General features: G+C 36.2%; 1 protein-coding gene across 4 annotated transcripts in view; it reads right to left on the bottom strand.

Annotated features, from left to right (window-relative positions):
• Window positions 1–14,014, bottom strand: part of LOC138832952 (trafficking protein particle complex subunit 13) — a 33,683-nt gene that overhangs the window by 5,731 nt on the left and 13,938 nt on the right. For 2 of the 4 annotated variants that reach the window (XM_070031239.1, XM_070031242.1), the window contains exons 4-9: window positions 12,911–12,995; window positions 9,472–9,599; window positions 8,085–8,157; window positions 7,196–7,240; window positions 3,435–3,452; window positions 1,484–1,617 (exon numbers count right to left, since the gene is read on the bottom strand). In XM_070031239.1, coding sequence (XP_069887340.1) covers window positions 1,484–1,617; window positions 3,435–3,452; window positions 7,196–7,240; window positions 8,085–8,157; window positions 9,472–9,599; window positions 12,911–12,995 — 483 coding nt within the window. The remainder of the gene's footprint in view (window positions 1–1,483; window positions 1,618–3,434; window positions 3,453–7,195; window positions 7,241–8,084; window positions 8,158–9,471; window positions 9,600–12,910; window positions 12,996–14,014) is intronic. The other 2 variants (XM_070031240.1, XM_070031241.1) reach the window with 1 other exon arrangement.

The raw sequence follows: 14,014 nt of genomic DNA, 5'->3' as shown, positions 1-14,014 counted from the left end.
TAATCTTAGCTACTCAGGAGTCGAGATTTGAGGATCACAGTTCAAAGCCAGACCAGGCAGGAAAGTCCGTGAGACTCTAATCTCCAATTAACCACCATAAAACCAGAAGTGGTGCTGTGGCTCAGGCGGTAGAGTGCTTGCCTTGAGCTGAAAAGTGCAGGGACAGTGCCCAAGCCTAGAGTTCAAGCCCAATGACCAACCCCCAAAAAGAGAAAAGTCATGGCTGTGATTGCTTTTTTTAAATAGGAACTGGATGATTTGCCACCCACAGATCTAGAAGAGGATAAAGGTTTTTATAAAAGGAAAACAAATTGTACTGGCAGATTTACTCATTTGCGTGTGTGTGTGTGTGTGTGTGTGTGTGTGTATGAGAGAGAGAGAGAGAGAGAGAGAGAGAGAGAGAGAGAGAGAGAGAGAGAGAGAGAGAGAGAGAGAGAGAGAGAGAGAGAGAGAGAGAGAGAGAGAGAGAGAGAGAGAGAGAGAGAGAGAGAGAGAGAGAGAGAGAGAGAGAGAGTGTCAGTCCTGGGGCTTGAGCATAGGGCCTAGATGATGTCCCTGAGCTTTCTGTGCTCACCTGGCACTCTATCATTTGAGCCACAGCTCCACTTCTGGCTTTTTGGTGTTTAACTGAAGATAAGAGTCTTCCCAGGCTTGGAACCTTGATCCTCACATCTCAGCTTTCTGAGGAGCTAGGATTACAGGCTTATTCTCACCCAGCTATAGGAGAGAGAGAGGGGGGGGGGAGAGGGTGGATGGGGAAGGGAAAAAGAGAGAGGGAGGGAGAGGGGGAGAGAGGGAGAGGGGGGGAGAAGGAGAGGGGGGGAGGAGAGGGGGGGGAGGGAGAGGGGGGAGGGAGAGGGGGAGGGGGGAGAGAGAGGAGAGGAGAGAGGAGAGAACAAGTCCTGGGGCTTGAACTCTCAGGGCCTAGGCACTGTCCCTGAGTTCTACCACTTTATCACTGACTTTTCTGCCTAGGTTGGCTTTGAACTACAATCTCAGTCTCGAGTAGCGAGGATTACAGTCGTGAACCACCAGTGCTCAGCTGGCATTTACTTTTAATTGATTTCAATTGACATATACCTTAAAGTTCTTTTCTTTTTCTTTGGGGTGGGTGGGAACTTGGGGCCTCACGTTTGCTATACAGGCACTCTACCACTTGTGCCACACCCCTGGATTTTTGCTGGTTATTTTGGAGATGGAGCTCTGGAAAACATTTTTGCCCAAGCTTGCTTCAAATTGCAATCAATGATCTGTATCTCTGCCTCCTGAGCAGGTAGGGTTAGAGGTGTGAGCCACCGGTACCTAGTTTTCGCATTATCTATTTCTGGGAACCTAAATCTTTTCTTTAAAGCAAAAAACAATCTATTTTTAAAAATACAAAATTTTTTTTTTTAAAAACCCTCCCAAAACATAAAAATAAGTGTATGTTAGAAAAGCATGTATCTTTCAAAGCAAAAACCAACATTCCATAGTTAATAGTTACCATTCTCCAGCTTGGCTGACTGAATTTAATTCTGTTACATTATACATTATAGATGGCTCCAATGAAACTTTCTCCATAAACATGGGTGAGGTGGTAATATTTTGAATCTGGGCTTCAAGAAAAACTTCATCAGTCTGAGAATATGAAAAAAAATCCACCAATATGATAGTATTTAAAATGTTCACCTCAATTAGAATCACTTATCTATATGAAGAAAAAATATTAACCACAAATGTGATTAGTTCATGCCTGCAAATCAAAGTTATCATAATTAATACGAAGAAAAAAATCTTCATCCTAACATAATTAACAGGGGCAAAGTCAAGTGTTAGTCAACTGATACCCTGCCAAACAATGGATGTGGGATAATCAGAATATATTTTGTATTAACATCCAAAAGTACTTATTTATCTGGAATTTCACTCGCAAGTTTCAAGTCTGTTAGTAAGGTGTTAAAATAAACTTTAGTATGATGAGTATACTTACTTAGCTACAACTTCACTGTTATGATAAGATGTTCAGATCTTCAAAATACTCCAGCACAGTATACTTTCAACTGTCCTGCTTTTATTTCAATTTAGATAGTTTATTGACTATTAGCCCTATGAGAAATCTATTTTATACCTTTACAGGATGTAACCTTTTTAAATCAAAGCCATTTGCAAGTATTTTTAATGAATTCTTAGTTCATTTGAAATGTATATTGAGGGCTAAAAAAAGGATATATGAATTATAACTGACATTTTAAATCAGGCAAAGTATTTTCTAGCCTTAGTGACAGATTTCAAAACTGTATGCCATTCATTAATATATGAGATAATTTAAACCCTTAATTTTATTAAAAAACAACAACAAACTTAATTCTCCAGTTACATATGATAAACATTCTTATTTTTATGCTATTTGGTTATTATTTTTTATGTAACTGAAAAAATGATATACCAAAGATTTCAATAATTGATTTCAAAAGTTTATATAGTATGCTTAAACATAATATATATATATATACACATATATATATATGTGCTCAGAAATAATATAAAATATTGGGGAATCATGAGCTTTTTTATAAACACTAAAGTCCAGAAAATGGAAATCATTTGCACAGATATCATAGTGAAGTTATAATTCAATGAGTCTAATATAAAACAGATTCATCTTTGGGACATCAAATGAAAACAGAAATATGATGATTTATCAAAACACTACCATTAAAGGGCAGTATTCTGTTACTTTTTCTCAAGAAAATAAGTAAATATATCCCATAAATCCATTGCTTTTAAAAAACAACCATAGAACCACATTTCAATTTTAAAAATGCAATTTTCTGCATGAAATTTTTGATAACATGAAAGGAAAACAAGCAGCATAATGGAAAATCAAGTTAGTCTGAACAGTTAGTATAAAGTAATTTGACATTTGAAAAATTAAGGCAAGAATTTAGTGCTAAGGCTGATGTTATTACAAATGTAATGTATAGAAGCAAATGCTGCTTATTGTGAGTAGATATATGATTTCAGCCAACTTGGGAAGATTTGCTTTTTTTCTGTTTACTTTTGTCAAAAGGCCATCTTTATCTGACTTACACTTCAAAATAAAAACAATGCACATGAAAATAAATTTCAGGATAATAGGATATTTGACAGCAAGATGATGAAAATGCCAAGGTTAAAATACACAAGGTAAACATGTCTCTTAAAAAAAAAACAGAAGAAAGAAACTACAACTGTTTCAATGTGGCAATTTAACCTTTGGCCTAATTTTTTCCTATAGAACAAGACAGATATAATATTAAAAGTACATTTAAATTATATATGTCTTTCTGAAGTCAGAGAACTAGTATTCAAAACTAACTGTTTTTCCACTATGTTTCGTAGAGAGATTAATTAGGCAGAGTCAAAAAGTGGTAAGTAACAAAAGCATATAAATTTATAATAAAAAATCAAATTACCACAGAACTGAGGTCACTCTAATGGAAAAATAAAAAAGAAAAATTAGAAAAATCAGAGTTAAATGTTAAAGAAAAAGAATAACTTTGAAATGAATATCTGCATTTTTAAACTTACAAGACAGCATTAGTAAACAAGAAAGTAAATAGGAAGCAACATAAATATGACAAACTATTTTCTAAAAAGGTGAAACTACTAAGGATTAAATGACAATAGCACAGAGAAGAACATTATGGCTGAATACTTAAACAAAAGCAAATAGTTAAGGGTTCATCTTAGGGAAGAGACATTTGTCTCATGCCTTTCTGGTTTTATAAATCCCATTCTCCATAGATTCTTAAGGACGGATATACATTATCGTCAACATTCAGAATAGATAATACACTGAAGTGCTTCTCCTTCATTGATCTAACCATAGAATACTTTTGGAATGGAGGATCTTGGTTAAGACTTCCATAGAACACATTTTGGGAAATGCCCGACTAGACCCTTGTATCAATAAATTGAGATTATTATTTTCTGTTAATGAATAGTTATTTTTATTCCTATACATATTTGTGCTACTTAGTTACTAAGGAGAATGTCAAATGTCATCTCCTTCATCAAAGGCATAATTGAAAATCATTTTTCATCTCTGTTCCCAACATTTAATTATACTTCATGACTTAGGGTATATGTGAGAGATGCTTATATTGCAATTGGCTCATGTTAGTTTCCTCCACTAGAATTAACTTCCCAGAGGACTAGTACTGCTATGGAAATCTGTACCCGGCAGGTGACCAAATGTTTGAATCCTACCTTCTGATTCACCAATCTTCTTACATGGTTTGCCTTAGAAACTGTGACAAAATTTTTCATGAAACTTGTTTTCCTTCAAGGATTCATACAATATTAAGAACATCATGAAAAGTGTGTTTGGGGCAAATAGCATCACTGCACAGGACTACAGTGCAGAGAAGAAAGAATCAGCTACTGATAATGGTGTGGTTTACTAACTCCTACAACCTAACTGCAATATAGAATATATCCCATGCTACTGAACAGTATTTGTTTGCCTAACAGGTGATATCACAAATCCTAGAGACTTTTCATGCTATTTGTTCTAACTAGGTATTTTAGAAGATGTGTTTTTCAAACATTCATAATTTTGGACTGGAGTATGGCTTAAGTGGTAGAACATTGCCTACAAGTGTAAGACCTTGAGTTCAATCCCTAGTATCACATACACAAAAGTTCAAAATTTTACTACACATATTTTAGGTGCAGTTTGTTAGCAAAATTTAAATATTATATTTTATATATAAGGTTAACTGAAAATAGAAGTAAACAAAATTGTCACTATGATTATCAAAACAGATTGATTATACAAATTCATAGAAACTGAAGGAATGTAGATGAAAAGAATCCATTCATTACTTGAAATGATGGAAATGTGGATTTTTTTTTTCCCAATAGGGATTATGCTACTTGTGTAGTACATATGGAATAACTATTTGCAAATCACTCCAAATAAAACTACTCAACAAATACTACATTTTGTAATCCTACAGAGAAAGAGAGAGAGAGAGAGAGGTGTGTGTGTGTGTGTGTGTGTGTGTGTGTGTGTGTGTGTGTGTGTGTGTGTGTGTGTGTGTGTGTGTGTGTGTGTGTGTGTGTGTGTGTGTGTGTGTGTGTGTGTGTGTGTGTGTGTGTGTGTGTGTGTGTGTGTGTGTGTGTGTGTGTGTGTGTGTGTGTGTGTGTGTGTGTGTGTCAGTGCCTGGGCGCTGTCCCTGAGCTTTTGTGCTTAAGGCCAGCATTCTACTACTTGAGCACAGCTCCAAATTTGGCTTTTTTTGGTGCTTAATTGTAGATGAGTCTCAAGATCTCAGCTTCCTGAGTAGCTAGGATTATAGGAATAAGCCACCAATATCTAGCCATACTCCCATGTTTTTAACATGGCTCCCTCTGGAAGCCAAGTATTATGAATGAAACCTTTCCCAGAAGTAACAGACTATTTAAATCTACTAAACTGAACAGCTATATTGTAATTAATATAATTATTTTGTTGTTATTAACAACAAAAAAGTAGAATATATAGTATCACAACTTAACTAACCCCCAAATGGAAACTCTTTAAGCATTTAGCAATGTAGATGAGGCTGTACCCTCATATGTATGTATATTCTTCACTATGGACTTAACAACGTTTTTGTTGTTTGTTTTTTGTCGATCATGGGGCTTGAACTCTGGGCCTGAGCGCTGTCCCTCAGCTCTTCAGCTCAAGACTAGTGCTCTACCACTTAATAAGCTACAGCGCCACTTCCGGTTTTCTGGTGGTTTATTGGAGATAAGAGTTTCATGGACTTTCCTGCCCAGGCTGGCTTTGAACCCCGATCCTCAGATCTCAGCCTCCTGAGTAGTTAGGATTACAGGCGTGAGCCACCGGTGCCCAGCTACATATTTATATTGGTAACTTGACTTGGAATATGTTTATCTCTTCCCAACATCTTTTCCTTCCAGACTCTACTCCAGTTCCCCTTCTCTTCCATAAAAGCATTTTTAGAGTATACATGTTCTCATCCCAAAATCTTGTAGCACATGTTTTTATATCATTTAGATTTGGTATTTACTCTCCTAGGCAGTTTTTGTTACCTATATTTTCCTTTGATTCCAATACATCTTCGCTACTGATCAAGTTCCTTAACACTAACAGCTAAGTAATTCAAGTGGGAATACAAACTTTATAATGAATGCTGATGGTAAAAATATTCAGAAAAATACACATAAATTAGTATGATTATAAACTGTGATCATCTGGATATAGAGTAATTTATCACTGTGATAGAAAAAATGATTCTGAGGAATAAAAGGGCTGTGAAGAGATCTGTCTTTTTTAATGTAAGGTTATTTATTTATTTAATTTTGAGATAGGATCTTGCTATAGCCCATAGCCTCATGAGTGCTAAGGGGAAAAAATCATTTTATCTCTTTTATTAAATTAGAAGCTAGGCTATCTCCTTTAAGTTACATTTTTCTCTATTTTTGTCAAACAATTTTCCCAAGGAACTTTCAAGCCATTTGTCAGACATAGAAACATTAACTCCTAATTCTGGCTGGTACAAGACTTCTGGAAAAGGCTTAATACACTGAGTTTTACCTGTCACTCTTTTTTTTTTATAGAGATCTTACTAGTTCAATTTTTTTTTTTTTTTTTTTGTTGGTCGTGGGGCTTGAACTCTGGGCCTGGGCGCTGTCCCTCAGCTCTTCAGCTCAAGGCGAGCGCTCTACCACTTGAGCTACAGCGCCACTTCCGGTTTTCTGGTGGTTTATTGGAGATAGGAGTCTCACGGTCTCTCCTGCCCGGGCTGGCTTTGAACCGTGATCCTCAGATCTCAGCCTCCTGAGTAGCTAGGATTACAGGCGTGAGCCACCAGCGTCCGGCATAGTTCAATTTTTATAATATCCAGTCTGTTGAATATTTATATTTTTAAGCAATAACACCCTCATCAAATGGAATTATAAGGCTATCATTTAATGAGAAAGGTGAAAGCCTTACAAAAGTAGGGAGAATAGAAATCAAGATACAATGATTATGTGTAGGTTGAAAATAACAGATTAAAAAAGACCTACAATGAAATCATTCATTTTTAATTAAAGTTCATTTTTGGTAATTCAGTCATATCAGCAATTACTTCAATTTTATAAGAAATGTTAATACCTCAGGTTTGCAGTCAAATAAGTTTTAATGTTTAATGCAAAGTCCTAGTAAATACCTCATACTTACCTCTGCATTGTAAAATTTGGTTTTCACATCCAATGGCTTCAGAACCTGGTTAAACAAAGTATATTAATTAGGACATTCTTGTCATTGGATTATTTTATTAAGTTTAAAGAACATGGATTAAATTTGTCAAGGCCATTGTCCAATTTTAATTGTTAAAAAACTTTTAATAGATATCCAATATTCTTTCAAAAAACTTCACACTAAACATTTCTTTAGAAATTTAGTACTATTTACACTCAGCTGGAATTTGCCCTCATTTTATCCCTCTTCCAGATTTTGGCGTATTTTCCAAATAATGAGACAAATACTCTTAAAAAAAAAGATTAGCCGGGAGCCTGTGGCTCACACCTGTAATCCTAGCTACTCAAGAAGATGAGATTGGAGGATCAAAGCCAGCCAGAACAGAAAAGTTCCCATGAGACTCTTATCTCCAGTTAACCACTCAAATACTAGAAGCGGAACTGTGGCTCAAGGTGGTAGAGTGCTAGCCTTAAGCAAAAACTCAGGGACAGTGCCCTGGCCCTGAGTTCAAGCCACACAACTGACCAAAAAAAAAAAAAAGATTACTGTTTTGAGTAGTTGTACAAAGGCATTTCAATTCAACCTGTCAACTTACAAGTACAATACAACTTGATCTATGTCACTCCTTCCATCATCATTCAGGTCTTATTTTTAAATAAAAAATCTTTCTTTACAAAAACATTACACTGGCAATGATAATTTCTCTGCTCTTCTTTTAGTCTGACTTTAGCCTGCTAGTAATAGGACAAGCCTGAGTAGTGAGTTATTTGATCGACATGGAGTTTGTTTTCTGAGCAGATCAACAGAAACAACTACATATCCAGGAAAACAGAAGGTATCAAAAAATTATCATTGTCATATCCAATACCTGAAATTTGAAGAATTTTCTAAAGTACATTTTTTCTCCACCCTGAGTTGTATAACTCACAGCACACACCAAGCTGAAATAGAAAGATACCTTAGTGACTGGGAAATATTTTTGCTTTCATTTCTTTTTTTTTTCTGTCAGTTGTGGGGCTTGAACTCTGGGCTTGGGAGCTGTCCCTGCACTCTTCAGCTCAAGGCGAGTGCTCTACTCTTGAGCCACAGTGCCATTTCTGGTTTTATAGTGGTTTATTGGAGATAAGAGTCTCACGGATTTTTCTGCCCAGGCTGGCTTTGAATTGCGATCCTCAGATCTCAGCCTCCTGAGTAGCTAGGATTACAGGCATGAGCCACGGGCACCCGGCTTCTCATTTTCATTTCTTAAGAGTAAATCTAAAACACTTCAGATCTACTTAAAAATATCAATAATATGCAACTGTAGCCAAATGATTCAATATTTGAGTATAAACAGATTTGAATATAGATTTGAATATAAACATGAAAAAAAGCTATCTTAAGCTGGGTGCCAGTGGCTAGCTACTCAGGATGCTGAGATCCGAGATCATGGTTTGAAGCCAGCCCAAGGACAAAAGTCCTCATGAGACTCTTATCTCAAAGAAACCAGAAATGGCACTGTGGCTCAAGTGGTAGAGCATTAGTCTTGAACACAAAGAGGCTCAGGAAAGTGCTTGAGCCCTGAGTTCAAGCGCCAAAACCAGCAAAAATTTAAAAAAATGAATAAATAAAAGAGTATGCTTTTTCCCTTCAAAGGTAAACTACATTCCAAAATAAATCTTTTTTTTTTTTTTTGGGTCCGGTAGTGGGCCTGAACTCTGGGCCTGGGCGCTGTCCCTCAGCTCTTCAGCTCAAGGCTAGCGCTCTACCACCTGAGCCACAGCGCCACTTCCAGCTTTTTTCTTTTTGCTTATGTGGTAGCTGAGGAATCGAACCCAGGGCCTCAAGCATGCAAGGCAAGCGCTCTACCACTGAGCTACCTTCCCAGCTCCTCCAAAATAAATCTTGAAATAGCCATATAATTGAATGTAGAAAAGTGAGTTCATGTTAACTAGAACATACAAGGATTTTAGAAGAATGGTCGTTTCAACATAAATGTAATGGAAAAAATGAACATTTCAATAGAATGAATTTTAAAAAATTAAAATAACTAAAAATAGATTACAAATTGGGATAAAATAATATTGGGGATTAAATAATAATGAATTACTTTTCTCTACAAAATAAGCGCTTTCATTAAAGTTTGTGTCTGTTAAACATGTAAATATGTAACATTAAATTCCTTCTGAACTAAATTAATTGGCATAATACATAGAAAGCAAAAATTTTAAAGAGTTTTTTAAAAGTTTTTGAGAGGTAGTAAAATCAATGCTTACATGTGTGTTCCAATTTCTTTTACTTCATGGTGAATAACATCATCAATACAACAATCGGGTTTAAGTTCAGCCACTGCAGCATTAGAGGCTGAAAGATTTAAACGCTGAGAGCTTGTCTGAAGATCAGCCTTGAAAGAAAGGTAAAAAAAAGCAAGCCGTATATGACTATTCTCTACAACATGAGTATGGTACTGGTAAAAAGAACAGGAGACATAGTTGGACTATTTGGGCAGCTGGGCAGGAAAAATAAGAAGAATGCTATATGCACATATGAAAATGTTATAAGACCTATTGTTTTCTACAACTAATATATACAAGAAATAAAAGATGAAAGGAGAGCAATACTTCTCTGTGTAAACCTTTCTGTGCTTAAAACCTTGGCAAGGATACACACATATATACACCAATCCCCAAAATAAATAAAACATGCTGGGCAAGATGCTTCACTTTTGTAATTCCAGCTACCTAGGAGGCAAAAATAAGAACACCATTCAAAGCTAACTCAAGCAAAAAAAACTAGGCCTGTGGTACATGTCTCTACTCCTAGCCACATGGGAAGTATTGATAGAAACATGATCTAAGGCTGCCATGGGTAAAAAGTGCTAGATACTTTTCAGAAAAATAAGCAATAAAGACTGGAGGTGTGCCTCAAATGGTATAACCATTGCCTATTAAAGCAGAAGTCCCAAGGCTAAATCCCAGTGCTACCAAAAAGAGAGACAGAGGAGGGAGAGGGAACAAGAAGAGGAACAACCACCACCACCACAGAAGGGGGATCTTTTTTTTTTTATTGTGAAGATACAGTACAGAGGGGTTACAAATACATGGGCAAGATATCAAGTACAATTCTTAACAAGCATTGTTGCCTCCTCTTTGTTTCCCCTTCCCATCCCTTCCCATTACCCGCCCAGAAGGGGGATCTTGATGATAGTCTAAATCTGCACACAAAAATAATGATACAAAATGTTGTACTTAGCTAGTATGTTTATTTTCACAAGGATATAGATTAACAATTCTGAGACTGTTTTATGTGTAGTAACTCCCTAGTACTTTACTGCTTAAAGATGATAAAAAGAAAACCTGTATGCCAGTGGCATCTATAATTTAGAAGGCTGCATCCCGGGTAGGAAAGTCAGTGAGATTCTCATCTCCAATTAAGCACTTTTAAAAACAGAAGTAGTGCTGGGGCTCAAAATGGTAGAGCACTAGCCTTGAGCAAAAAAGCTCAGGGACACCAGTCAGGCCCTCAGTTCAAGCCCCATGATCTACCAAAAACAAAAAAAGAGAGAGAAAAGCTACAACTAAACCTTTCCTGTCATATTAGAAACTGAAGTATCAGTATGCACATGTGGTTTTTTAAACTTATATACAGATGTGTTTTTTGAAAAAAATATAGGTAGATATTCGTATGTACATACATGACACTAAAAGATCAGCAATTATTTAGAAATATCATCACATGCTAGAGACCAGTTCACTGACAGAACTAGAGAATGACATTACAGGCATTAAGGTAATAGTACCTTCTCTAAAATGACACTGCCCTCCACTCTCTATTATATTCATCCTTTTTATAACCCTCTGAACATACATTTTTCTGTCATGGATAGTGGCCTCCCTTAATGTCAGTTACTGTCTATAGCATTCACCTTTTACTTCCTTGGAAACATCTATTACAATCTATAATTTCCTCATTTATGATTTCTTTACCTGCTTTTATCTGTCTCCACTATCAGAAATATCTATGGATACAGAAACTGTGGGTCTCGGGTCTAGGAAGGTGGCTCAGTGGTAGAGCGCTTGCCTTGCATGCATGAGGCCCTGGGTTCGATTCCTCAGCACCTGGGTTCGATTCCTCAGCACCACATAAGCAAAAAGAAAAAAGCTGGAAGTGATGCTGTGGCTCAAGTGGTAGAGTGCTACTTTTTTTGAGCTGAAGAGCTGAGGGTCAGCGACCAGGCCCAGAGTTCAGGCCCCACGACCAGACCACCCCTTCCCCCCAAAAAAAAGTACATTTCTATTTGGGGCTGGGAAGGTGGCTCAGTGGTAGAGCACTTGCCTTGCATGCATGAGGCCCTGGGTTCAATTCCTCAGTACCACATAAGCAAAAAGAAAAAAGCCGCAAGTGGCGCTGTGGCTCAAGTGGTAAAGCGCTAGCCTTGAGCTGAAGAGCTGAGGGACAGTGCCCAGGCCCAGAGTTCAGGCCCCACGACCGGACCCCCCCCCCCCCCCCCGCAAAAAAAAAAAAAGAAACTGTGGGTCCCAGTCTAGCTAGGATTACAGGCATGAGCCACTGGAACCTAGTTTACATGACAGTGTGGAAGTGGGTAGAGTATTGGCTTCATTTTATAGAGTAATGAATAAAAGGCATAGAAAACAAAAATTCCAAAGCCACATAAGAAGTTGTATAAGCTGATGTTTAAAATGAATTATTTATTTTGAAAGTAAGAGGAAAAAAGTATTTAAACTCAATTGATTTCTACCTAACAAATTCTCTTGTAACTGTAAACTTTACTCTTAACTACAATGTGTATTATGTATTATGTGTCTTTTTCCTTTTGGCTATTATAAGTTATATTGTATGAAGCATTTATTCCCTAATTACCTATTCTATATGCCAGGATCTGTTGTACAAGTTGGAGATAATAGGGGAATAAAGTGGACTGTTGTGATCATGCCTGTCCCTGTGGAATTTATAGTCTCCGGAGAGGAGGAAAGGAAGACAAGTAACAATATACAAATAAGTACCTTATTAAAAGCTAGTAAATGTCTTCGGAGGAAAACAGACAAGTAAACAGGTTTTGGGAGGAGGAAAATGAAACTGCAATTGCAGGGAAGACTTTCAGCTATATATTAGTATTGGGGAGAGAAATAATCAGCAGAAACAGGAAAACAAAACTAATAAAATGTGGTAAAAACTAAAGATATCTTTAAAGCTATTATGCTCTTAGTACAGTTAGGTAGTTCATGTCAAAGAGTAGAGAAAAAATATATCTAGAATTGTGCCTGGTACTGGTAAATATTTTGTCATCCAAGCTACCATGTTTTGAAGATAAGGAAAAATGTTTCCCTTATTATAATAGTTTGTACCTTTAGGAATGCTTGTTAATTGGAATTAAGAATTCTAGTATCAAGCCAAGTGGTTCAACTGTAATACAGCTACTCAGGATGCTGAGATTTTAGGATTGTTGTTTGAAGCCAGCCTCATCTACCAGTCTGTGAGACTCTTATCACCAATTAATCACAGAAAAAGAGCACTAGCCTTGAGCAAAAGAAACTCAGGGACAGAACCCAGGTCCATGGTTAAAGCCCCAGGATCAGAAGGGGAAAAAAATTCCAGTATAAAGCATGAATTTCAATGAAGCTTCAAAAATAACAATACATTTTAGAACATGTTTCTTTTTAAAAATAGTATTTTTCAAACAAGAATGTCACTTACTTTTACCAATATATCTTTGACAACTTGATTGCTATCATTATGAACACTGATGTAACTGGAAAAGGTTTCTCCCAAAAATATATTCCTACAAAATAAAATAAAATCTTAAGCAGAAATTCATTCAGGTTTTATCAGAAATATTCTGTTTGAGTACTACTAAGAATGTCAAATGGAAAAAAATTTATTAAAGTCTAGAGACAGGGAAAGGAAAGAATACTTTCATATTCCTTCATTTATATTGTTCACTTATTATTCAGAGCATTTCTAAATAAAACCACCCAATATATACCTTGGCTCTCAACTGCTGCACAGATTGCCAGCATCCCTAGAAATAATATTCACTACAATCAGAGCCATGTTGAGTCTTCAGATTTGTATCTGAATAACTAGAAAAGGTCAACTTTCTTTTTTGAAATAATTTATCCTCTGAATCTAGAAAACCGTAGTTAATTCATCTTGGACTATTTTTACCAATTTATTTTTCTAATTTATTCTAATAAAATGTTTAATGACGTTATTTAGTCTTATATATTTTACATGAATGTATTTTCAAGGTTTTAAGATACTAACTAGTCAATTACTGCAATCTGTAAACATTAAAAAATTCAAAAAGTTACTTTTAGTTATAAATGTTCTCAGTTTGCACAAAAAGAATGGAACCAGGGTTTCTATCTCATTAATGAGTTAGAAGAAAACAAATGCTAAAAACAAAAGAAGAAATTTTAAAAATCAAGAGTTTTTAATTAGCTGTCAAGTCTGATTTCTGTTGGGAGAGGACTGTGAGACCAAATAAAAAATTTGCTAATAAAAAAAGACATTTAGAACAACTTAATTCAAATAAAAGAATCATGGTTGTTTTATATATACGCGCGCATGTGTGTGTGTGTGTGTGTGTGTGTGTGTGTGTGTGTGTGTGTGTGTGTGTGTGTGTGTGTGTGTGTGTGTGTGTGTGTGTGTGTGTGTGTGTGTGTGTGTGTGTGTGTGTGTGTGTGTGTGTGTGTGTGTGTGTGTGTGTGTGTGTTGAGAGGGAAAGAGGGAGCAGTTTAAGCAAAAGGAAAGAAATGTACATATCACCCACTGTGGAAGAAATAGTTGTATTGTCAA

This window comes from Dipodomys merriami, unplaced genomic scaffold (assembly GCF_024711535.1).
Source record: "Dipodomys merriami isolate MVZ:Mamm:240054 unplaced genomic scaffold, mDipMer1.0.p SCAF_20, whole genome shotgun sequence".
NCBI classification, from domain to species: Eukaryota; Metazoa; Chordata; class Mammalia; order Rodentia; family Heteromyidae; genus Dipodomys; species Dipodomys merriami.
The sequence above is the reverse complement of the archived record's forward strand: the minus strand, read 5'-3'. Positions and strand labels throughout refer to the sequence as shown.